The following is a 25,072-nucleotide window of genomic DNA, read 5'->3' on the forward strand; positions in this document are numbered from 1 at the left end:
AATCGAGGATGGCAGAGATGGGGGATGTTCCCCTCACGGTTACACAAAAGAACCCACTTAATGACTTTACAATATTGTGGGCAACAAAACTAGCTTCCTTATAGAGGGTTGGTTGGGGTTAGGGTTTGGGAGAGGAAGAGAGAGGTCCACTTTTTGTTAATTAATAATATATATTTTATTTAAAACATAACTAAAATAATTTAGTACACAAGGGATGTTATTACTATATCAGCAATTTGATATACGACATTAATTCTGTTAACTTGAATTTGGACAGGGATCAATTTGCCCAAAAAAAAAAAAAAATTTGTGAAGGACTGTATTGCAGAATTCAAGTAATTATAGAACCAAAAGACTTTGTCCCAATAGAATAAATGAAAGACGGAAAAAAAATATACAGACAAAGGGAAGGATTTCTAGTTAACATAACTATAAAATTAACACACTTTTTCACAATATAATGCATGAATGAAAAATAGCAGGTACTGGATATTAGACATATCTCCATTGGCTAACATAATGATAAAGATACAGTGAACCTCAGCTTCTCGCAGTATTTTTGAAACCCCTAAATAGGGTATAGTATATTTAAACTTCTGGCATAGATCCAATCCAATACTCACTCATCTCTTGAAGCAGGATCCATACCAATTGAAGGGCTGTCAGCAAAATACTCTTGGTGCTTCACATTCACGCCATGCTGCTTATTAACAACAACTAAGGGATTAATTACGAAAAAAAAGGTAACCATTGGATCGGTTTCTGATTATGATGATGACTAAGATGCTGAAAATAATAGCAAAACCAGTATGCACTTTACAATCAAGGGAAAGAACTATAGAACATCTAAATCAGTGACAATGGCATCTAGAACAATTCTAAACACCAACAAAGTGACATAACTGGCATTCAATTATTTCTAGTGTCACCTTTAAATAAATGGATCCAAAGCTATTGAAAAATTATATTCCATTTGCCCTAAAATAATTGGAAAAAAAAAAATGCTTCTATTCATATCGGAGTATATAACATAATGATCTTACGTCTGTGTATCTAATGTGGGTTATGCTTCCATGGGTGTTTACCCACAACACTGCCCCAATAAAATGTGTCCATTGTCATATAAAATCTGTCAGCTGTCATTAGTATAGGTTCTAAGAAAAATAAAACATTTTACTGAATGCATGGTTACTGAGAAATGACAGGATATGATAGTGAATCAACAAGGTGAAGCATTATACTGGTCACAGAACAGTTCCACAGGATATAGTTTACAAAAGAATAGATGGACCCATGTCAGACCTTGCTGTGATGGCAAATATTCTCTTTACCCAAACGAAGAGTCACTGGTTTGAGTCCGAAAATCAACCTCTCCAAAGTTGAGAGTCAGTCTACTTACCAATCGCCTCTCTCAAAACCCCAAAATCAGAAACCTTGTTCAATACTTCCTTTTTATAGATGGATGCATGTAATGTCTCATCAAAGTCTATATCAAATGGTTACTTTAATTTACTGTGTATACGCAGTTTTACGAGAAAAACTCTACTTTGCCCGAAACATATCCAAAAAAAATACCTATCCTCCCCACCAAAAAACTATGGCGAGCTGCTAAGAGCCTTTTTCCCTTCAATTGTTCTTACCTCCAAACTACCTCTCATCCATGAGTGAGTTTGATGTGGGAAGCACAAAAACAGTTTTATTTAAGAAGTCAATTGTAATTTTTTTTCTATTGGTCTGTTTGAATTTATTTAGGTCTTATTAGTTAATAACATTAATAGTATTTTTATTTAATTTTCTAGTGTCAATTGTATTTTTTGTAATTCAATAATTGAGATTTCCTAAGTAAATTAGAATTAGGGTAAATTATAGTAGTATATAATTTGCTAGATTAATAAAATTTCCGCTGAAGTTTTTTCAATGGTTTGATATTGATTCCTATCAACTCTAGGTTTTGATTCCTAAGTTTGTTTCCTCACTTGGTGTTGATTCCAAGCTGATTCCAAGCGAACTTAGGTATTGATTTCTTGGATATTTTATTTTTATGTTCTTCGATTTTGATGTGGCATTAATTTTGATTTGTGCCATGTCAAATTTTGGTATCATGACCAAAATCAATCCATCAACCACGCCTCTCCGAAACCAATAGCTCCATTAGATGTTTGTGACTGACGATCAACCCAAGAATGGTAGATGAATTGATGGACATCAACAGTGATGGAGGTTTTAGGGACGTTGCAACGAACTTGTGGGTTTCTATCGCAATTTGGCAATGATGTATTGGGATTTGCAAAAATTGAGCCCAACTGATAGGGAACACAAGCTGATTTGAGGAACGAGGGCAGAACTTGAAGAAGTTTAGAGTTCCTAGACCTAACACGAGGGCAGAACTTGAAGAAGTTTAGAGTTCCTAGACCTAAGTGCCAGACAGCACTTAGGCCTAGGATTGGCAATCCTTGCTCAGTTCTCTCTGTTTTCAAGTGGTTGTTCTCTATCACTTCCATGCACATGATTAATTTTGGGATGACTTTTTTTTTTTTTTTTTTTTTGATCGGTCGGCTTGGGATGACAATTAAGATCTCAGATTGTAGAGATTCTAGGAGTACACATGATTAGCTTGAGTTGGTTAGTTGTTAGTAGGATAAGATAGAGTAGGTAGTTACAATTCCTAGCATGCTAATCACATTTATCACATGTTAATAATTTTTGACATGCTGGAATTATTAGTTGCACATAGGGAATAATAGAACCAATAAGATGAGGTAATGTGGGCCAATAGGATTAGCTCTATGGTTCTATAAATGATCAAATTGCAATCACACTTCCAATTCATTGAATGAAATTACCAATTTGTTGCTCAAACTTAATTGCCTTGATTGGAGGAAGAGACTCCCTTAGAGGTCTCAATAGGAGAAAGTGGCTCTATCAAAGAAGTCACAACACATTCTATGTCTCAACTCATACATTCTTTTTTTTTGATAAGTATCTCAACTCATACATTCATTCAAACCAAGTCAACCATCAATCTTCTGCTTTCTATTCCAAAATGCTATTGCATTACCATCAATCCCTAAGTCATTTTCCTTCAAGAACCCATCCCAAATCACATCCATACTTTCTTCCCTAGCCTTGGCTGACCCTCCCATGTTCTAAATCCCTCATCCAAGTCCTCCAAACTATCAACTACTCACATCCACACTTCCGCATTCAACCATAAACCAAACCCAAGATCCAAGAAACTCTAATCCCTCATTGTTCCTATTCAAGATTCTACTAGGATTTCCGAAAGAACACTCAAACCACTATTGTGTTCCTAACACCATTAGTGTGAGGAAGACCCAAAATTGATGGTGGTTGCTAGCGGTTGACAACTCAGCAATTGGGTGCTGTTTGGCTTGACAGCCACTTTAACTTTAGATTTATCACCTACGTAAGCCTTAAAGGATCTTAGTTCACTCCATAATTGCCTCCTAATATCCCATTATTTGAACATTTCACAAAGGAAGCATAAAAAGAATCACTATTAATTTCCACTACACAATGCATCACCTATTCAGGCTTCTGCAGCAAAGAAATATTTAGATATCTTTATCCCAGCATATTCAAATTCTTCCCAAATAAATATTCTCATAATTATTTAGAAGACCCCATCCAGATACCATATGTTCCTTTATTTTCTTGACCCTCAAAGCATTCTCCATTACTGCATCTTAACCTGAGTCTCCACAAGGCACACCAATGCTATCTCATAGCCTTAACCTCCTTTTACTTCAAGGAGTCATTTAAACACTTATGTTCTAAATGATAAAATTCATACTTATAAATAAATTGATAAAATTCATGCCAAAATAATGGGAGGTCATTTAAAACCAATCCCTCCACTTGAGGTCACACTCAAGCTAGTGACCAATTGATTACCTGTCTTGCTTCACATTCTATTTTTTTTTTTTTCTTTCTCAATCCTTTGGCCAATGCATTTGTTATAAGCTATTGCAATGTATCAGTACCTATGAAACTATTCATTTGGGCCATATCTATGGTTTTTTTCCACGTCATCAAATACCTTACTTTTACTTTTGATAAGTAACTGAAAATTTATATTCAAAAGAAAAAAAAGAGAAACATCTGAACCTATGTAGTCTGGACGTGTACAGGGATTGCTAAAAATATTATTAAAAGTACAAAAATGACAAATCCAAAAAAACTTTTGATAGTGATAAGTAACAAATCCAAAACTTTCATACATACCATGTAATAACAAAAATTTTAACTCCAATGGGGATCACTCTGTCCCTTCGAACATGCAATTGTTGTGTCCTCTCCAAATAGTACACATATTGCATAAAGGAATACAATGGCGACAACAACAACAAAGTCTTAGTCCCAAATTTTTTAGGGTTCGCTATGGATCCTCAACAAATTAATTAGGGTCATCCACATGAATTCTTTTCCTCCATTCTATTCTATCTGAAGTTATGCTCTCTATTACTTCCCTAATTGACATGTCCTTTTTCATTCCTTCTAATAAGGTAATTTTCGGCCTTCCTCTTCCTCTTTCTCTATCTTTTTTCATTCCCACAACTTAGATCAACTCACTCTTTCTTACTAGTTCATTAATCGCGCTCCTCTAAACGTGACCAAACCATCTCAAGAGACTCCCTCATCTTTTCATCAATAGGGACTACATCCCTATCTTTAAGCGAATTTCCTCATTTTGAATCTTATCTTTCTGTGTATTTCCACTTATTCATCTTAACATTCTAATTTCAGCTATACTAATTTTATAGATATGTTGCGTCTTAACAGCCCAACATTCGGTACCATAGAGCATAGTTGGCCATATAGCAATCTTATAAAATTAACCATTTAAATTAATAGGTATTTTATAGTCACACATTACTTGTGATGTGCTTCTTCACTTTATCCACCCTACCCATTTAAGCTACACTCATTTTATGGATACATTACGTCTTAACAGCCCAACATTTGGTACCATAGAGCATAGTTGGCCATATAGCAATCTTATAAAATTTACCATTTAACTTAATAGGTATTTTACAATCACACATTACTTGTGATGTGTTTCTTCACTTCATCCACCCTGCTCCTATCCTCTTAATATTGGAAGAATTTAGGAGATCAAAAGGAGTGAAGGATTTCAACTCCCAATCATGAAAGGATCAAATAAACATAATAGTCCAATGAACAGCCCCATCATGGCAGAAGATGTAATCCGCTAGAAAGGCTTACATCATGTGATTTATTAAGCACCCGTCAAAGGCTCTAGGCATATTCAGATACAAATTTTTTAAAACACATATGATGATATGAACATGCCTTATACTTTAGTGGCCATTTGGCTGGTCTAATCTTAATGGGCTTCCACAAGATGCCCAACAAAAAGGGACTCCCAAGAAAAAAGGCCAAAAGTATGAATTTGTTCTTTCCTTAAAAGTACTCCTAGATTTCAGCTAATCTTTTACCCAAAATTCCTATTCAAGATTTCACACGATCCTATGACTTGGAAAGCAATCCTACAACAGTCCCACCAGAAAGTGAATTTTTATCCCATCCAAATTGTTTATTCTTTCAGATCGTAAGATCATACAATCCTACACTCAACTTCAAGTTTTTTTCCTTCTACTACTTTTTTTTTTTTTTTTTGATAGGTAATCAGAAATTTATTAATAAAGAGAAAAAAGAAAAGAAAAGTACAAGTTGTTCATGATGATGAACAACAAGAAAAAAAACAAACAACACAGCAAAACAAGAAATCAGGAAACTAAGCTAAGTGAAGACATAAAGTCAGAGAGAGAAGAACATTCAGTAAAACCCCAACTACTTTACATCTATTTATTTGAAATCCTGTTCTCCATGGTCCGCTCTGTTCAAGTGTCTTATTTTCTTTTATAGTGTTATATCAAAAAAAAAATACCAAATATGGATATTGCATTTTTTCACCTATGGTTGGTCTACCAAATATATGCTGCTCAATTAACATATTTAAGCCAATATTTATCCCAGTAGTTGTATATATAAAATAATCATATAGCTGCATATTTGTGTATCTTTTCACAAATATCCAAAGTTCGTGTTAAATTCAACTTGAAATTTAAAAAGTTAGCATCCAAAGTTACAATTAAGCTACATCAATCCAAAACACTTGTTATAAAAACACTTTAACACTTACCTCATGCAGTGCCCTTGAGAGGTCCTCCATCGTCAATACAAGGCGCTTATCCTGTTCCCAGAAAAGCCTTAGACTAGCCAGAAATAATCATGATATAAAAACAAATGTACAGAAAGAGTGAATGTGGAGCACCTTTTGCTGCTTATCCCTTTTGTCCCTAACTACAGTAGCCTGTCTTGCCTTGCATTGCCTATATTACATATCATGTGAAGTAAACAATTAATAACTAAGTAGAAAAGCAACTACTAAGGGGTGCAATTTTGAGTTGATAGTATAGAGGATGACCCATAAATACTCCATGAAAAAATCTTAGAATCAATTGACAACAGGGTTGGATCCAAACTAACCCAAAAAATACACAGATTCAAAACCCAGGTACAATTTCTCTATGCCTAGGGCCCTAGACAAACGCATAAAAGGTCTAAGTTTGCACTTTGAAGTAGCTTGATTGAGGTATAAGAAGCCAAACGCACAGAAAATAATTGCTGAAAGCATCTAATGTAGCCCCACATCCCTACATGTCCAAAATAACTGGTTTTATATATATATACATATATATGTCAAGTACAAAGACTTCACCAACTTCTACTCCCACCGCTACACCTCTCCTTCAAAACCTAAACATGCATTGCAGTTTAAATTCCTAGATCATAGAAAAGAATTGTATTTTATGTTTGCATGTGTATATTGATGTATTTGCATGTATACATGTGTGTGATGAAATAGCATTAGTGTTAAGTAGCATACTGAAGAGCATCACTTGCAACCTCAGCTATAAATTTTTGCGTAGCAACGGCTACCAGCCTAGTTCTGCAAAAATGAAGCCAATAAAATTTAATTAGACAGGATTTAACAGGAAAAGTAAAATTCCAAGGGCATATAACATCAAATATTTTATTTTTATTTTTTGGACCCACATCCTCCCCATCTATCCACTATTCTAGAAAGAGGAAGTGTCATTTGAGATAGAGATCATGAGATATAGAATATATGATATCTTTTCTTTTCTTTTCTTTTTCCTCTTTTAAGAAGATTTAAACTTTTTTTTATCAATAATTTACTCTTGCACAGTGTGGGTCTCAATCCACAACCTCACCCTCCACCTCACTCTTACAAAGGGAGAATATGCCATTTGAGCTAGAGCCCATTCATGAAAGAAGACTTGAACTAAAGGCCTAGCTGAATCCAAACCCATCCAAGTTCTCAACCTAAGCTATGGCTCAAGGGCTTAAACATCCAATTTCATAAATAAATAAATAAAAACAAAACTTGATTATTATCTCTTAAAATATCCAGCTCAAAGGGAAATGTTTTAAACTCGGAATACATTGACAATAAACAATGAAAATAGTCAACCACATCACAAACATAAGCTTTTAACTATCAATTGATTGATGGTTGTGAATAATAATAGACAAAATCATCAAGATATCCTAATTATTCTACAGAAATTTGAACCACTAACTTCAATCAAACACTTGTAGCTATATGATAGTGAGAAATAGGAGAAAAACAACTCAAAAGACTAGCACAAAAGGAAAAGTGCACGGGCATAAAGAGATTGTCCCTTCTGCGTAACATAATTTGCACACCTTCATAAATTTCCCTTTGCTAAATTACATCCACTACAACTGTAAAAGAGAATCTGGCTTTCCCTGTGCTAACTAGACTACTTAGATTTTATGATCACGCAGACTCTCGGTGATCATATTAACCTTTGGCAGGACATCCCTACCACAAAAATAACTATGTGAACAAGAAGTTGACTGACACCTACATGATCTTCCTTTTTCTTATTATATCTACCTCCCAACGACGACATAAACTGGTTTTTTTAAGACAACAATGTGAAAGTCAACTAATACTCTACTATGCTTTCATTTGACTACAATCTTTTCTAAAGAAATAATAATAATCTGTTAGCAAAACATATGCATTTCCAAACAATGAACATAGTTTCTAAAGAGAATCTCCAAAGGATAGCCTTTGCCACAAATAAGTTCCATAAAATTAAAAATAAAAAAAATTAAAAATAAGCCCATCAAATTTAGAAGGGCAAAATACCATTTTATAAATTCAAAGAAAATTACCGACCACATATTATCAAATCCTACAAAACAGAAAGAACAAAATAAAATAAATTTCTAAAAATTTATTTTTATTTTCAGTTCATCGACACTATTTGAAAATGTAACATTAAAAGAAGATGAATAGAAAGTACCTACAGTCGAAGATCGGGAGATTGAAAGCCGGTCTTAGCTAAGAAATGCTCCACCAACTCATCTGGTATCTGAAAGTGAAATTCCATTCGGTACAAAACAGTTCAATTAATATCAATATGAAGCTGAAAACGGTTTAGATTGGGATTTTTTTTCCCAGGAGAAAAGAGAAAGGGCAGTATTATTTTTTAAAATAAAAGGAGAGTTACAGTGGGAGTGTAATCCATTAAGGATGCGAGGAAATCTGAGAGCGCAGCGTCATCGTCGTGCCCACCATCGCTTGATTGTTGCTTATTATGGTTCATCCTCTCCCTTTCCCTCGCTGGAGCTGTGTTTGTGATTTGCGAATCGTTGAGTGGAATTATATATTCCTGATTTTGCCCTCCGTGGACTTTGTATTATACAAAGACTAAACGAGTGCCACAATTTTTTAAGCAACTTCTCTTAAAATAAAATAAATTTTTGTTCTATCAAAAATAAATAAATAAATACTGTAAATTTTTGTCCCATAAAAAAATAAATAAATTTTTGCCGCAACTTTGCCAAAACTTTTGTCCACAACTAAATGGCAAGTGTGTAAGTTAGGGAGTTGTGGATCTATATACACTCATAATTTTTACTTCACCACTTACAACATGAGTAATTTGTAATTTTGTATCAAATATTATGGTCCTAGCATTTTTGTTGTATAAATTACATTCGCTTTAACCTTTGAGGGACCCACCTTGGGTGGTTTTATTTATTTTATTTTTCACAGAATTGATATTTGATTTTCAAGTACAATTTCGTTAAAAAACATCATTTCAAACTATTAAATCATGTATTGTCATTTGAAACTTGATTTTTACAAACTCAAATTTTATGAAGAAAAAACCTAATTCAAGATGATTTTAAGTTTCTAGGTGTTTTTTTTAAGGAACTTGAGTTTAAAATATTTGAGTTCCAAATGAATTTAGATACCTAAATAGTTTTGAATAATGCTCTCTAGCGAAATTCTTCTTGAAAATCAAATAAATAGGAAAAAAAAAAAAGGTCTAACTATAAGAGAAGTACTATACACCACCGCACCTTTTAGACAAGTTGGCACCTCCAATTCACAAAGTGTGCTTGGGGGTAAGAGTTTGAGTAGATGGTTATAGCTAAGTCGATAGGAGGCACTTGACCACGTAGCAACTAATAAATAATCTTCAAATTAATATAAGCAACTGACAATATTGTGTAAGTTGTAAGTAAATCCCAAACTAGTGGCATATGTCATAGGGATTAGGATCCGATACAATAGTCGTAGCTATTGCACTATGCAATTCCTCTCACATCATTTTCACTTTTTCAAAATTATTAACTTTTTTTTTTAACTCTCAACTTTTTTACTTTTTTAACTTCCTTGATCTAATGGTTAATATCAAAAATTAACTTTTTTACTTTTAATTTGAACTGTTGAGAAGGTATTGTATGGTGCAATAATCCTAGCTATTACGCCAAGCCTTAATCCTATGTCATAGACGTGTGTCCCTGGTTTAAGAAGTCATTTAGCAATAGAATGGCCGCGTGATGTTTCATTCTTAATTTTCTATGAAACTTGTCATTAAGTCCTAGACACTACCTTGTGATTTTAAATCTCTATAACTATAGGATATTCATGCCACAATTATATGTTTGAATTATGATACTATCACCTCATCTTAGAGATAGGTTCTACACTTGTGAGGCTATCCCTTTATGTGAGAGGATGTTGCGTACAATTATTATACAAAGTAATAAATCCCCATCTTATGTTTTAAGTATGTCATGTTGAGTTTTATTCCCTCTGTCATGCCTTCTCTCCGATGACGCACTTGTATTTACATGGTAACCCTACTTGAAAATTACATATATTAATAACCCCAATCAAATTAGTTCTTCAAGCTTTGCCTTTTTATGTTTTTCATGCTTTTAAGGGGACAAAATCTATATATAGACGCTTTGACTATATCATCTAGATTTGGAGGGGGAGACTGGAGAGCGACAGAATGGTAGAAAATTGCACCTAGTTAGATGAAAAATCTTATAGCTTCCAAAAATTAGAGAACCTTAGTTTAAGAAAAACAATGTGGCTAAACAAAGTCTTGTTATTCTCTCAAAAAAAAAAAAAACCATACTTGTTAAGCAATGTCCTTTATTTTTATTTTTTAATAATTCAATAATTACAACAATGAAATAGAGGAATTTAACCCTTATTTTTTCTAATGAATGAAAACAAGTTGTGATACTGAACTACATAACTCTTAGCCTTGTTAACCAACTTCTAAGATTTGCTTAATTCACCTAATTTTCTAATTTTTTGAGTACTTAGAGAAAAATACCATCTAAACATAACTTCTAGATTTTTACCACTCTCCCACACGTGAGGTAGAGAATTAAAATATGGGTTAACATTCAACATTTTTTTAATTGTTACAATTTTGTGGACACTATGGAAACCAATATATTCTTAAATTTAAATAAAATGTGATGACGTACAAACATGAGAATTTACAGAAATCCTTTTAGAATTCAAATCCAAATAATATAAGATTGTGTTTATTATTATTATTTTTTAAATTAGCTTATAACCTCATGCATATGCATAGATATACTTAAACGATATACATTAATATACATAGTATAATTCTTATATATATAACTTAAATATTATTAATAGTCATTCTTATATATATTTTTTAACTTTTTAAAAAGCCATGTAAAAATATTATTAGGTAGAAAATGTAAATTGTCAATTTAAAAAAAATTATGTTAATTAATTCTAAATTCAATAGTTTTTATATACAATAATTCACTTCAATGAAGTAAAACTCTCTTTAAAAATAAATAATTTAAAACACAACACAAAATTAGACTTCAATTATAGGACCTAATTGAATTTTCTTTTTAAGTTTTAGCTATTAATATAAGATGCATAGATGGTGATGATTTATTTGGGGTCCTAAGCCCAGCTACATGGCAAAACCTAGTCGGCCCAAAACACCATAGACAGAGTTTTCCGCTACAAAGCCTACAATAGTTTCTCTAGGCTTACGTTGAGCCACATGTGCTACCTTACCTGTCAGCAGTACCACCCGCCATGTGTCTCTCTGAACCAAACTGTTCTTCATCTTCGTGAACCCACTTGCCTCAGTCTCCATTCACTACTTGTGCCTCACGGCAATCTTTGATTCCCACTTCTGCTTCAGTGAAGAAAAAACCAAACAGAGAGAGAGAGAGAGAGAGAGAGAGAATTTCATAGCTAATATCAACTTTAGAAAGAAAAAAAAGGGGCAATATCAAATGAGGTCAGTTATTTCTCGGTTGATCTTTTCAAAACAATCGATTCCCAGACTCAAGTAAGTCTCTCTTTTCTGTAACAATTTTACATTTTGACCCAAATACTACTTGGGTTTTTAATACTAATTATGGGGTTTTTATGGCAACATTTTTCTGTATTGTATGAGTTTATGTATGTGCTGTAATTTTTTTTGTCTGATAGATGACATGGGTTCGACTGCATTGATGAATTTGGATATAAAAGTAACTGGGTCTGTGAAATTTCTGGGTTTCATTTGCTTCTAATTTTTTAGTAATTAAAGTTTGTAGGATATTGCTGTGAAACTAAAGTTTTTGAAAAATATGTGAAACTGGGTTGTCTAGAAACTGTTACATGTAGTACGTGTTTAACTCACTTTTTTTGTTTTTTTGTATACGTTATTGAATTTCATTTGATTATTTTAATTGTGGTTTTTTTTTTAATATATAAATATATATATATATATATATAAGTTTTTGTTTTGTTAATGATTCTTATTAATGAGTGTACACTCAACGCTGGAATGACTGAATCTATAATTTGGTGATTTTTTTTTAATTTTTTATAATTCGATAGTTGGGGGATTTGAACCTTAGATGTTTACGTTGTAAACACCAAAAGATGTCAGTTGAACTATAAGGCTATTGGCAATGATTCGGAGATAAATTGATTTTGCAGCCTAACAATGCCAATGTGATCAAGATATTTGGAGGGAAGAGGAAGGGGAGCAACGGGGGCTTTTATTTATTTTTAGCTTTTGTGACTTTACTTGTCAAAATACAGCCATAGCTGGACACCTATTGGTTTGGGTCTGTTTAATGTTAATGACATTTAAAGTTTATGATATAAATAGGCTTACAGGTGAAAAAAAGTAGAAGAAGTGATTGGTATGGTTCATTCAAAATATTTGTTGACAGATCCTTTTATTTTCTGGTGGAATCAAGGGTTTTGCCTAGGTAGAACAATATCCAACCTTTTCTTATTTTTGTGCTGCATCATAGTGCTACTGATCCTTATAATATCCAAACTATACTTGCCAATATGGGAAACTCAAATTGTGCAAATGTCTGTTAATTATAGGTGAGCCCATTTTGAATGTGGATGTCATTGTTAGCTCTGTAGTTGTTATTTTTATTTTTTATTCCACTTGGTGTTTGTATTATCAGCTGCTTCACCTTTTCATAACCCTGTTAATGAAGCTTAGCTTATGCCACTGGTCATGTCAAATATTTTAGGTCTTGCATTTTATGTAGCTTTCAGGTACTACTTTTGAAATGTTAGTGTTATTATAACAAACGTTTTGTAAAGCTATGTTTCTTCAATAAATATTGCTCATGTTGTAATGAGTTGCACTTTTTTTAATCTCTTTTGACATCATTGGCTGGGCTATTAGGTCAAGTGACTTTAGTTGCTTTTGTTCTATAACATAATAGTGGATTTGTATCTTATGTTCAATTGAGATAGCAGGTTGACTATATGGTTCACTCATGCTTACTATGATGTTAATTTTTTTTTTATATTCTCATTCCAATTAATATAGTACAATGGCTGTATCCGGAAATGGGAGATATATGACAACAGATTCTACCAAGGTTGATGAACCATTCAAGGTTGACAAAGCGTCCAAAGTTGAGGAAGCAGAGACGGTAGATGTTCCCCCACCTCCAACACAGAAGGTATTACACTGTGAGGATGCAGATTACTATGAATTTTGTAATCCATTAATCATGTTGTATGGATTCTTGTGCTCTCTTGACTTTGCCTTGAATGAAATTTGATTCAGTTACTTGTGTTGGGTGGAAGTGGATTTGTTGGATCACATGTTTGTAGAGAAGCTTTAGATCGGGGATTGACTGTTGCTAGCCTCAGCAGGTACAGAACTCTTAATATTTTCATAAATATTTTTTGTCTCTGTTGCCAGTGGTTCTTATCTAGGTGGATGCAACTTAATGTGCCTGCTTATGCTAAAGACATTTTGGATATGACTGGCCTGTTGGTATATTAACTTGAATGGCATTTTAATGCATAAAATGCAGTATAATCTATTTTCATCGTATATGAACTTGGATTAGTAGAAGTCCAAGGATGGTCTGATGGCGAGAAAGTTATGCATAATTTTATTTGGAAAATCAAAGTATTGATATTTGTATACATTGCTGCAAGTACCAGAAATGATATAATTTTGTGCATCTTGCATTTTGTCCTCTTGGTTCTTCTACCTATCACTGCTTGCTTGTGCTACCAGATGCTGCATTTCCCTGATATATGTGCAACTGACTTGATTTACTTGGACCTTTGTTAATGATTTTCAATTTCTTAGAATCAAATGTGTTTGTGTCCGTCAGTCTTCTTAAGCTGACTTATTATCATGAAGCAAATGACTTTTATTTCTTTTTGGATAAGTATAGAGCAAATCAGTTGAGATAGGCATTTATAATGTCTTGTAAACCTGCACATATGATTAAAAAAATGGAAATTTAATTTCAGCAATTTCAGTGAAAATTTTAATAATGCTGTAGAAGCCGTTGTGGGAACTTTCTGGTTCTTTAAAGATTCACCATCTTTTCCTTAATTTTTTCTTCTTCCTTTTAGGTCTGGTAGATCATCTATACGTGATTCTTGGGCTAACCACATTACCTGGCATCAAGGTATGCCTTCTCGAATTGGCCTATTTCTTGATGACTTTATTTTTGGGATTTTGTTTAATGCCTCCAAAAAATTCTTCCCATTTCCAGGAAACCTTCTTTTACCTGATACATTGAAGGAAGCTCTTAGTGGGGCGACTGCTGTTGTAAGTTGTTTTGTATCTTTTGATGGAAACTAATTATGGTGACAATGTATTTTTAATTTGGATGGGGGAAATACTTTGACTTGTGTCTCATAAATTTCTTTTTCAGTTCCTTCTCTTTTCTTTCTGTTTTCTTCCTGTTGTGGCTATAGGTGGAGGTGGGGGAGGGAAAGAGAGGGTGGGGTGGGGGGGTGAGCTTTTAGTTTTCTTCTTCCTAGTGCTTTGCCACTATTGATTGACAACAGCACTGGTGATTATCAAATCTGTTGACTTGTTGCAATACCAACATAGGTATCATGTGGCAACTTCTGAATATGCTTTAACATTTGGATGTTAAACATAACCCGAATAAAAATGTTCTGTTTTTCTGCTGAAAGTGTCCATGCTGTTTAGAGTAGTATACACTAAAGGAGGTCTTCTTAAGTTATGGCAAGATGTGGACTGGTCTGTTTAAGTTCATTTTATAGAATGGGTGAAAAACCACATTAATAGGTTTAGTATATTTCTGGGAACCTCATTTGTGGAGCTTGGACTCTTCATGAAAATTGAGAAAAATATGAGGAGCAATGTAGCAAAAGCAGAAACAGGGAATCAGGGTCCAAAAGGAGTCAGCAAAGGGATAAAGGGAATTGATCCATCAATTATGGAAAGAGAGGGGAGTGTGGGATTTCTGCATCAAGAAATGGTACAGGTCTCATTTTGCCATAATGTAGCTCAAGTTAATATCTCCTCTGAGATTGGAGGGCAGATATTGTGAGCATTCAGGAGACAAAGAGGGAAATAATAACTCAGGAAATTGTGAGGAGCATTTGGGGAAGCCAATTTGTAAATTAACCCTTTTCAAGTTCATTGGGGGCTTCATGTGTCATTTTGGTATTATAAGACAAAGGGGTTGTAGAAAAACTGGAAGAGGTGGGGGGTGATTTTCTGTTTTTTGTAAATTTAGATGCCTCTGATGGTATTGTGTGGTCTTTCTCAGGAATGTATGGCCCAATGTAGCTGGGTAAAGACGAAAACTATGTAAAGAACTTGCAGGTGTATACAGCTGGTTCAGAATTCCATGGTGCATAGCATGTGACCATAACACCACTCGCTTCTCTAGTGAACTGGTGGGAGTAGAAAGGGTTTTACATAGCTATGTAAAATTTTCAAGGAAAAATATCCTAAGCTTCTCATGATTGCAAATATAGAGATGCTTGAGTTGCAAATTGTATGGGTTGATCAAATTGAGTCATTCAGTGTTAATTCATCAAATAATTTCAGGATTGGGAAATGGAATCTATGGAGCATGTTTTGGATAATCTCTATTCTACTGAAATTAGATTAGAGGGAGAGGACAAAATGTTTTTGTATCCCTCAAAGACATACGGTTTCCAGGTTTAAAGTTATTAGAAGATGTTGCAATCAGAGGGTAACTGGTTCTTTCCATGGAAAAGATTATGTAAAGCAAGAGCTTTGCCGGGTTTGCTTTCTTCACTTGTACCAAAAGCCCTGGGGAGGATTTTGACAATGTACAAATTGAGTTATGTATTAGTGCTATGCATGCAAAGCTAATGGTGAATCTATAGATCATTTATTTCTACATTGTCCAATGGCTCATGAGTTATGGACAATGGTTTTATATCTATTTGCACTAGTAAACATGCTAGTGGAGATATTTGGAAAGAGAATTCAGTTGCTTTATGTGGAACATTTGGAGTGAGAAGATTAGACATGCTTTTTACAGAAAAGAGCATTTTGTTGTACGGCGGAAATTTTTGTTCCACATGTCCCTCTATGAGGGGACATCAAATAATTCCGCTTTCACTGTCTCGACTCTTCTATTTCCTAGCTGATATGAACTTTAGCTTGTACTGTTTATTTTTTCTTTATTTTCTCTAGTTGGCTATTCCTTTGTACATTTCACATGAACTAGGGTTGCACCCCCCTTTTGCACTTTTTCAGTGAATTTACTTATGGAAAAAATCCTAGATATTTTGTGTTGGTGACTCATGTGTGATTTTAATGGGACTGTGGAAATCAATGCAAATAGATGTTTACGAATGGGATAGTGAGAAGAAATCTAGGTTTATACTATAAGTGGATCTAAGCCTCCTCACCTGACCTGAAAAGCCTGAATCTGAGTCTGGATTTTAGTTCAAAACCAAAGTTTTGTATATATTCTAGTCTTCATGATGGTGGATTTGAAGGTTTTTTATTTTTATTTTTTTTCTTTCTTCTTTGAAATTGTTTCTGCATTTATATATATTGTGTGTGAAGAAGGGAATGATTGTAAACTCCCCCCTTCTTAAGCTTTCTACCCTTAGCTTTATAGGTTCCACTTTACTGCTAGATTTTGTCGATTCATTTCTGTCTTACAGGGATGTTTGTCTACTTCACTAATTAAAGTTTATGTCCTAGATCTCCTGTGTCGGTGGTTTTGGCTCCAACTCTCACATGTATAAAATTAATGGGACTGCAAACATCAATGCAATAAGAGCTGCTGCAGAACAAGGTATTGATCTTTTTGTTACTATTTGGACTGCTCAAATGGATTTTCTTAGTAGTTGTTGCCTATAGTATGTGTTAAATCATAGAACCCAATGTCTCCTCTTAATCAATTTAGTGACTATATTTTTCTAATGCATCCATATCACAAGGTTAAAACAGTTTTTAGATTGGGTTTATTTAACAAATTATGTCAATTTTGTATTGAAGAACAAAACTATAATTTTTGCTACCTTGTGAATTAAGGGTTTTTGGTAGTTTAGTTGAGTTTAGAATTTTTTAGGAGATACCAACAACTAAAAAAATAGTAAAAGTTAGTTTTTATTGGTTATTAGTATTACCTACTTATGTTTTTAGTTTACTAGTCAATCTAGGAGTTCGAAAACTATTAGTACAAGAAAAAGTCCTTTTATATATATATATATATATATATGGGGTTAGGTTTAAATTACACCTGATGTAACTCTTAGCAATATTACACCATCCAATAACTTATTATTGAATTACATGTTCTATATGTTCTTAATATGCATGCTGATTTTCATGACGATCAGATATAATTTACTTTTTGATCCATAAACTCAACTTTTATGCATTATTTTAAACTACAAAAACTTGAATTTAAACAATTGATTGATGACATGGCTATTGATCTTTGATCACATCGAAATTTTGTAAGTATGGAGAATATACAATGATAATGTAATCTAACAATGGATTTGTCAAAATTTGCATCCAATTAAAAAATATTGAGTGGTCTACTATTGCTTAAAGTTACACCAGGTGTAATTTGAATCCAATCATACATATATATATGGGTTGAGTTCAAATTACATCCAATGTAACTCTAAGCAATATTAATATTACACCACTTAATAATTTGTTATAGAATTCATATTTTGAAAATCCTACCGTTAAATTACATTTTCTATATATTCTTAACAATCATGCCAATTTTCATATCAATTGGATGTTATTTACTATTTGATCTATAAACTCATCTTTTATGCATTATTTTAAACTACAAAAACTTGAATTTAAAAATTTGATTGATGACATGGCTATTAATTTTTGATCACCTTAAAATTTTGCAAGCATGGAGGATATATAAAGATAATGTAATCTAACAGTAGATTTGTCAAAATTTGCATTCAATTAAAAAATATTGAGTGGTGTAACATTGCTTAGAATTACACCAAGTATAACTTGAATCCAAGCGTGTATATATATATATATATATATTGTGCTAAATGTACTCAAAGAATAGATGGAGTTGAATGATAAAATCTGGAATGTTTTGAGCAATAAGGCATGTTGGGCTTCATGTACTTTTATCTCCCTTTCTCCTTTCTTTTCTTATTCTCTTTCTTTTGGTTCATGGGTACTGTCATACAGGCCTTAAACACCACAAAATTATCTATTTTACTTCTTCCTTACAACCCCAAATCAAGCCCTTTCTTTTTTACCTATCAAAACCCTATGTACTTTATCTACCAAATAACTATCTGATAACTCATCAAACCACCCTTTAATCACTAACACAACCTGTAACCCTTCCTTCCACAACTCCAAACACTAGATCCACAAATTCTCCTAACCTTAAACCGTTCCTTAGGCTTGCATCAGGTAAGCTTATGGAAGATTATTAGAGGAAGGTGGGATTCTTTCTCTAGACATCTTAAATTCACCATTGGGGATGGAACTTGGGTTAGACTTTGGTTAGACTTATGGTGTGGAGATCACTACCCCAAGCATCATTCCCCTAGTTTATTTAATTTGGCAGTGGATATGAATGTTTCAATTGCCTTGTATTTAGGAAATTCAAATGATAGAGGAAAGTAGTACTGTATTTCTCAATTTAGCAGGCCTTTTCAAGATTGGGAACGGGGATTTGTGGATAACCTTTTTGATTTTTTGTATTCTAATTCCTTACCAATTGAGGCACTGATCGTGTATCTTGCAAGGCAACAAAAAGGCTTGCAAGTAACTCGATTTTGAGACTAATAATAACATTATATATGCCATGCAATTGATTTATTTTATCTATTTTTCTGGTGAAATTTAATGAATCTGAAATAATTTACTTTTTTAATACTTTCAATCAAAAATTTAATTACAAGCTGTTAATTGCCCAAGCTTGAGCTCATACACCTATATAAGCTAAGCCAAGCCCAGCCCAAGCTTTACTAAATGGTTGGCAAACCCAGCCTGAGCTCTGAGTAATTAAAGCTCAACATGAGCGTGTATCACTTAGATATTTCTTTTAACCAAGCTTGAACATTCAAAGCTTGGCTTGTTTCAATTCATTTGGATTCTTACTTTTTTTTTTTTTGCTGGGTGATTGGCTCTTGATCCTGCAGGTGTGAAAAGATTTGTGTATGTCTCTGCTACTGATTTTGGCTTGGCAAATTACTTACTGCAAGGATATTATGCGGGAAAGGTATTGCAATGATCATATCTGAAAATTAACTCTGGATAGTTTTTTTAATTGTTAAATGGGGGAGGGGGGATTTGAACCTTGGACATCTTCGTTGAAAACACTAGGAGATGTTGGTTGAGCTACAAGGCTCTTGGTAAAATTAATCCAGAATTGCAAGCATTGGAACAATGCCTTATAAAACATTTCTCTCTTTGAAGGCTGTTTTAAATGCCATATTGAAGTTGTACTTGGGTCATCAATTGCACCCTATGATGTGTATGGTTTAGGTTTAATATTGTGTATGATTTAATATTTTTGTTTTTTGTTTTAAAAATTTTTGGGTTTTGATGATTTAAATGTGTGTGGTCATTATTTTCCATTTTATTCTAAAGTGCATTGGATATTGCCTATTTAAGTAATAGTAGGAAAAGAAATCAGATCATTTACTTCAATGCTCTAAGTTGAGAAGTACCAGAAATAATAATGTCAGTAATTAAGGACATCAATTTTTACATTGAAACAAATTATTTAGTCAATTTTTGTTAACTGCTCTGGCAGACCATAACAATTGGAAATTAACATACAAATTAGGACACGCTAATTATTATTACAACAAATTAGCAAGAGCTCATTGGTTATTTCTGTCCTATTATATGCCTTTCTATTTACATAAGGCTCAGAAGCATTAGCGTAATCTACCAATAAAATGGTGTACTAATGATCAAAGCTACTTTTTTTTGGTCATTCTCTCTATCTCTCTGAAAAAGTATTAGTCCTTTCTTTTCTGTAAAATTTTCAAGTGTAGCTAGTTAGAACCTTAAACATATAAGGGAATACTGCTTCGAATTCTTTGTTTCCTTGGAAGGGTGTTTGGAAACCAAAGATTCCTAGGCGAGTGGTGTTCATTTTGTGGACAACTACTCATGGTCGGATCCTCACTTTGGACAATCATTAGCTTAGGGGTCGCCCGTTGGCTACTTGGTGTTGTATGTATTGTTGTGATGGGGAGTCGGTAGCCCATCTTCTTCTTCATTGCCCTCTTACTCATTCCCTTTGGACCGTTATGCTTCAGGCCTTTGGTATTCATTGGGTTATGCCAGGATCAGTGGCGTGTTTGTTATCTTGTTGGCATCAGTGGCTTGGGAAACATAATTCAGACATTTGGAATTTGGTTCCAAGGTGTTTAATGTGGATTGTGTGGTTGGAACGAAATCGTCGTTCCTTTGAGGATAATGAGAAGACATTGGACGAGTTAAAAGTTTTATGCCAACGTAGTCTTTGGGAATGGTCTCGGTGTTGGGGTTTTTCTGATTGTTCTTCTCTCTTTGAGTTTATGTCTTCCCTTAGCTTAGTTTCCTGATTTCTTGTTTTGCTGTGTTGTTTGTTCTTTTTTTCTTGTTGTTCATCATCATGAACAACTTGTACTTTTCTTTTCTTTTTCTCTTTATTAATAAATTTCTGATTACCTATCAAAAAAAAGATATATTTTTTGATAATCAAGAGAAACTTTTATTGAAACAAGCTGCAAAAACAGCATCGCAGAGAGCAGAAAATCGAAAACTAGCATCATAGAATACAACAAGCTGAGCTAAGTAAAGTTTGTTTAATTTTCAATTTCATCTTATGGAAAATCCTTTGTTGCATCTTTTTTTTAATGTAGAGAGCTGCTGAGACGGAGCTGCTAACCAAATTCCCTTATAGTGGTGAGCTTTCTCATTCTTTCATGGTGACGGGTGTTATATTTTACACCTAATATATATATATATATATATATATGTGTTTGTGTGTGTGTGTGTTTTAATTGGAATTCCTTTGAGACCTACTTGAACTTTTGAACTGTCATTGGTCACTTATATTTGCCAGTTATAATGTAATATTTCAGTTCTACATCCTGAAGTATTTTCTTGAAATATGAAATTATCATCTTGCTGTAGCTGACCAGTGGAGTCTAAGTACTAGTTTAAGATCTCAGTACAATGGGAACTTCTATTTGCATGACAAAGCATGTTATCTGCCCTTTTTCAGGAGTGATTCTGAGGCCTGGGTTTATTTATGGGACTCGCAGTGTTGGGAGCATGAAGATACCTTTAGGTGTAATCGGTTCTCCTTTGGAGATGGTAAACTCACTGTGCATCATATATAATATATTCTTTGTTTTTTCTTATGTTCCCCATCTATGCTGGAACCAAGATGAAAACATGCCTGATTCATATGAGTACCTGGTTCAGCTAGATTTAGCCAAAGAGGGCACCTTTCTTCTGCAATCACATTGTTTTCCACCCGAAATTCCATAATTACTGTTCATTACTCAATCAGTACATGTCTTTCCACTTAACAACTTATATCTTACTTGATAAATTATGATTTGTCTCAAAAGCTTAAGTGGTTAGAAAATGTTGAGTTTAATCATTAAACTAACACTCCTTACATGTGAGCTCAGACTCCCACTAAATAAATGGGGCCCAATATGTGAGATTTTTTATTTTTTAAATTGGGTAAAGTGGAGACATGCTTCAAATTTAGGGCCACTTGGTTTGATACTATGATAAATCCAAAAGTTTAAGCTGTTAGAAAATGGTGAATTTAATCATTTAACAAGTATTTTAATAATATTCTTGTTAGTTATGTGTTCCATGCTTTTCTTCACATATGAGGGTAAGGTAGTTTTAAGGTGGTGTTATTTGCCTGGAAACTAGGAAGTACATCCTACCGTTGGCATTGCCTGGAATACAAATCTCTCTCTCTCTCTCTCTCTTGAAGTCAAGTTTGCAGAGTGCTTCCAGACTACTTGTTGAGGACTCTAGATTTATTTTGGAGGCTTTTAGAGCTTCTAAAGGAGGGGGGAGAATAGTTTCTAACAGCTTGAGATGGTTTGTGTCACCTGGAGTGTAGTTAATATTCCAAACTACTGGGAGTTTAAGAAGCTCAACTAGAATAGCAACTATATGGAATCAGCTACATGGCTCTTTTGCACCATAATGTGTCTTATAGTAGTATTCTTCATTAATGTGTTGCAAAGGATTTACATGTCCAAACAATCAGTCAATTTTTTCAAGGTTCAATATTGTAGGTAAAAGATCCCTAGACCCTAAGTATCTAATGGGACCCTAAAAAATATAAGCAATTCTGTTTCTTCCAGCATAAATTATTTGCATCTTAACTGTTCGCTGCATAAGACCTTTTTTTGTGTCAAACAATGATCTCATTCTCTGCTATAATACTATAAATTTTTTAATTCAGTATAAATGTTGATTATTGAACCCAATGGGCAGTTAAGCATTTTTTAGAAAATTTTTTGAGATATTATGTATCTTTTAAATTTCTACATTGGCTGCTTGGGAAACAACCTAAAATTCATTTAGGTCTGGGTACCAAATCATATCGACACTGGGGACTGGGAAGCCTTAAGCCCAAGTTTGAATGCCAAGCCCCATTTCCAGTAACCCAACATCAAAAAAGGTTCTGTGCTTATTGACAGCATATTCCTCTATTTTAATGATCCAGTAAGGACCTCATAGTGTGATAAAGCTTTTTTGAGAATACGATTCATGTGGAAACAGTCATAGCCATTGTGTTTAAATTTTTTAGTTCAAGAAACCTAATGTCTTGCAGAGTTTTAACTAAATTATTCTCAAACGTTGCAGGTTCTCCAACATGCAAAACCGATGAGCCAGCTGCCACTCGTTGGGCCTCTGTTCATTTCTCCTGTCAATGTTACCGCAGTGGCACAAGTTGCTGTTAGAGCAGCCACGGATCCAGTTTTTCCTCCCGGCATCATAGACGTCCCCGGAATACAACGTTATAGCCAACAAAAGTCATCATAAAAACGTCAGTCATTTTTTTTTTCTTTTGTTTATCCATATAGAGTTGACTCTAAGCTGTTAAAAAATTGTTGCTGAATGAAAAAACACATGGTTTGTGCTGTTAGTGAGGAATAAAGGTTTGATGATCATTTCATGTCTTGATTTTGATGTAATAACATGCGCTAATTATGCGCATGTGTTTGTCGACCATTGTTACTGATAGAATAATCATTTTGGTGACTGAAAATTGATGACTAACATGCTTTTTCATGTGGGAAATGTACATCAAGGCTTTATCTTCTGTTTTCAAATGTGCATGTGAGATACTGGGCACTTCTCTGTGCATGAGCTGTATGGATCCGCAAACCATAGAAGATAGAACCAACTACCATGAACACCTTTGGTGGTGACACAAGCATAATAGCCTTAAGAAAAAAAAAAATTTTATAGGCAAAAAAAATGTGTAAAACGTGCAAGTGCCAGTGCCACAGAAGATCCATGAGATGAGACTTTTGACACTTGGGAAACTCTGAAACAAGAACCCACCTGTGGTATAGGATTAGAAGCATTGTTAAATGGATCTCAACGTCACAGATCCACCAAGTGGTGGAAAGTGGGAACTAGGAACAAGTACCTCTCTCTTTGTCTCTCTCATATTTCTTGTGGCAAAACTCAAAAGATTCCACTGATAGATCGTTACGTGCGTTTCTTTATTATGTTAAACTAGATTAGTTTGGACGCTAACCTTTAAATTAAATAGAAAGTTTAGCCATATCTAAGTGCCCTATCCACTATGAGCTTTCTGTGTTTATTATAATATCAACCAAAATATTTAACGTCATTGCAACAATTATTATGATGAATGAATACAATACTCTCTCTCTCTCTCTCTTATTTTTAGGTTTCTGAGAGTCTACGAGTACAAACCGATACCTGTTTCACTTTTTATATGAAATGAGAAAGAGAGAAACGTAACTCAAGCCACCAGGTGCAGTGGATAGAGACAAAAGTTCATTAGAGAATGAATTTAATAAACACTTGCAAATCATGTGAAACTTCTTCTAGCTAAGCTAGTGTTATGAATTATTAATAATTTAATTTAGTGGCTTTGGCAGTATAATCATTCGATTGTTTAATTTACAGCTTAGCACAGATACCCAAAAAGGAAGAGTGAAGGGAATAAATGGCTTCACATTAGATATTGCTTGCACACAGACATGGCAAAACGGGTCAGAATTTTCTGACCCGACCCGACCCGACCCGAAAAATACCTGACCCGAACCCGATTTTTTTGACCCGAAGCAAAAACGGGTTGACCCGTGACCCGACCCGTGTTTTGTGCGGGTCAACCCGACCCGACCCGCGACCCGACCCGACCCGAACCATTTTTTTAAAACTTTTTTTTTTTGGTAAAAAAAATAGTGAAATTAAGACAATATTGGTTTAATTGTTTATTGTGAGCTTTAAGGAAACAATTGATACATTTACATAACTGCATGCAAATTAATTGAAAAATAAATGGTTGAGCATTCTGTAATGAGTAAAGATTTTTAGATATCAAATAGCAAAGTACATGCCAAGATAATCTAGTTACAGTAAAGTTAAAAACAGATTTAAAATTGTACATATGTGTGAGACACATTCATGAGTGTGAAAATAGTAAAGTCAAAGTATCAAATTAGCATAAATTATAAATGTTTAGATCTATTTTTTAACAATTTATGTTCAAAATAAACGGCTTTTCAAAATAAATTATGATATTTCATAGAGTGTGTACTGCTTAACAATGATATGATCTTCATAAAAGATACTAGGTATAAATAAGTAAGCAATCAAACTTTAATGTATAT

General features: G+C 33.8%; 2 protein-coding genes across 2 annotated transcripts; one reads left to right on the forward strand and one right to left on the reverse strand.

Moving 5' to 3' along the window:
* Positions 1-339: 339 nt before the first annotated feature.
* Positions 340-8,800, reverse strand: LOC126712766 (transcription initiation factor TFIID subunit 10-like). Its single transcript, XM_050412225.1, has 6 exons — positions 8,616-8,800; positions 8,413-8,477; positions 6,935-6,997; positions 6,320-6,377; positions 6,188-6,238; positions 340-700 (listed from the first exon to the last, which is right to left on the reverse strand). The coding sequence occupies exons 1-6, from the start codon at positions 8,709-8,711 to the stop codon at positions 620-622; spliced, it is 414 nt and encodes a 137-aa protein (XP_050268182.1). The 5' UTR covers positions 8,712-8,800; the 3' UTR covers positions 340-619.
* A 2,642-nt stretch (positions 8,801-11,442) lies between these two features.
* LOC126712765 (uncharacterized protein At1g32220, chloroplastic) lies at positions 11,443-23,533 on the forward strand. The gene is made up of 10 exons (XM_050412224.1): positions 11,443-11,765; positions 13,266-13,401; positions 13,509-13,597; positions 14,318-14,373; positions 14,461-14,516; positions 16,914-17,007; positions 19,361-19,440; positions 21,080-21,122; positions 21,445-21,536; positions 23,064-23,533. The coding sequence occupies exons 1-10, from the start codon at positions 11,710-11,712 to the stop codon at positions 23,241-23,243; spliced, it is 882 nt and encodes a 293-aa protein (XP_050268181.1). The 5' UTR covers positions 11,443-11,709; the 3' UTR covers positions 23,244-23,533.
* Positions 23,534-25,072: the final 1,539 nt, after the last annotated feature.

The sequence above is a fragment of the Quercus robur genome, chromosome 2 (assembly GCF_932294415.1).
Source record: "Quercus robur chromosome 2, dhQueRobu3.1, whole genome shotgun sequence".
Lineage (NCBI taxonomy): Eukaryota > Viridiplantae > Streptophyta > Magnoliopsida > Fagales > Fagaceae > Quercus > Quercus robur.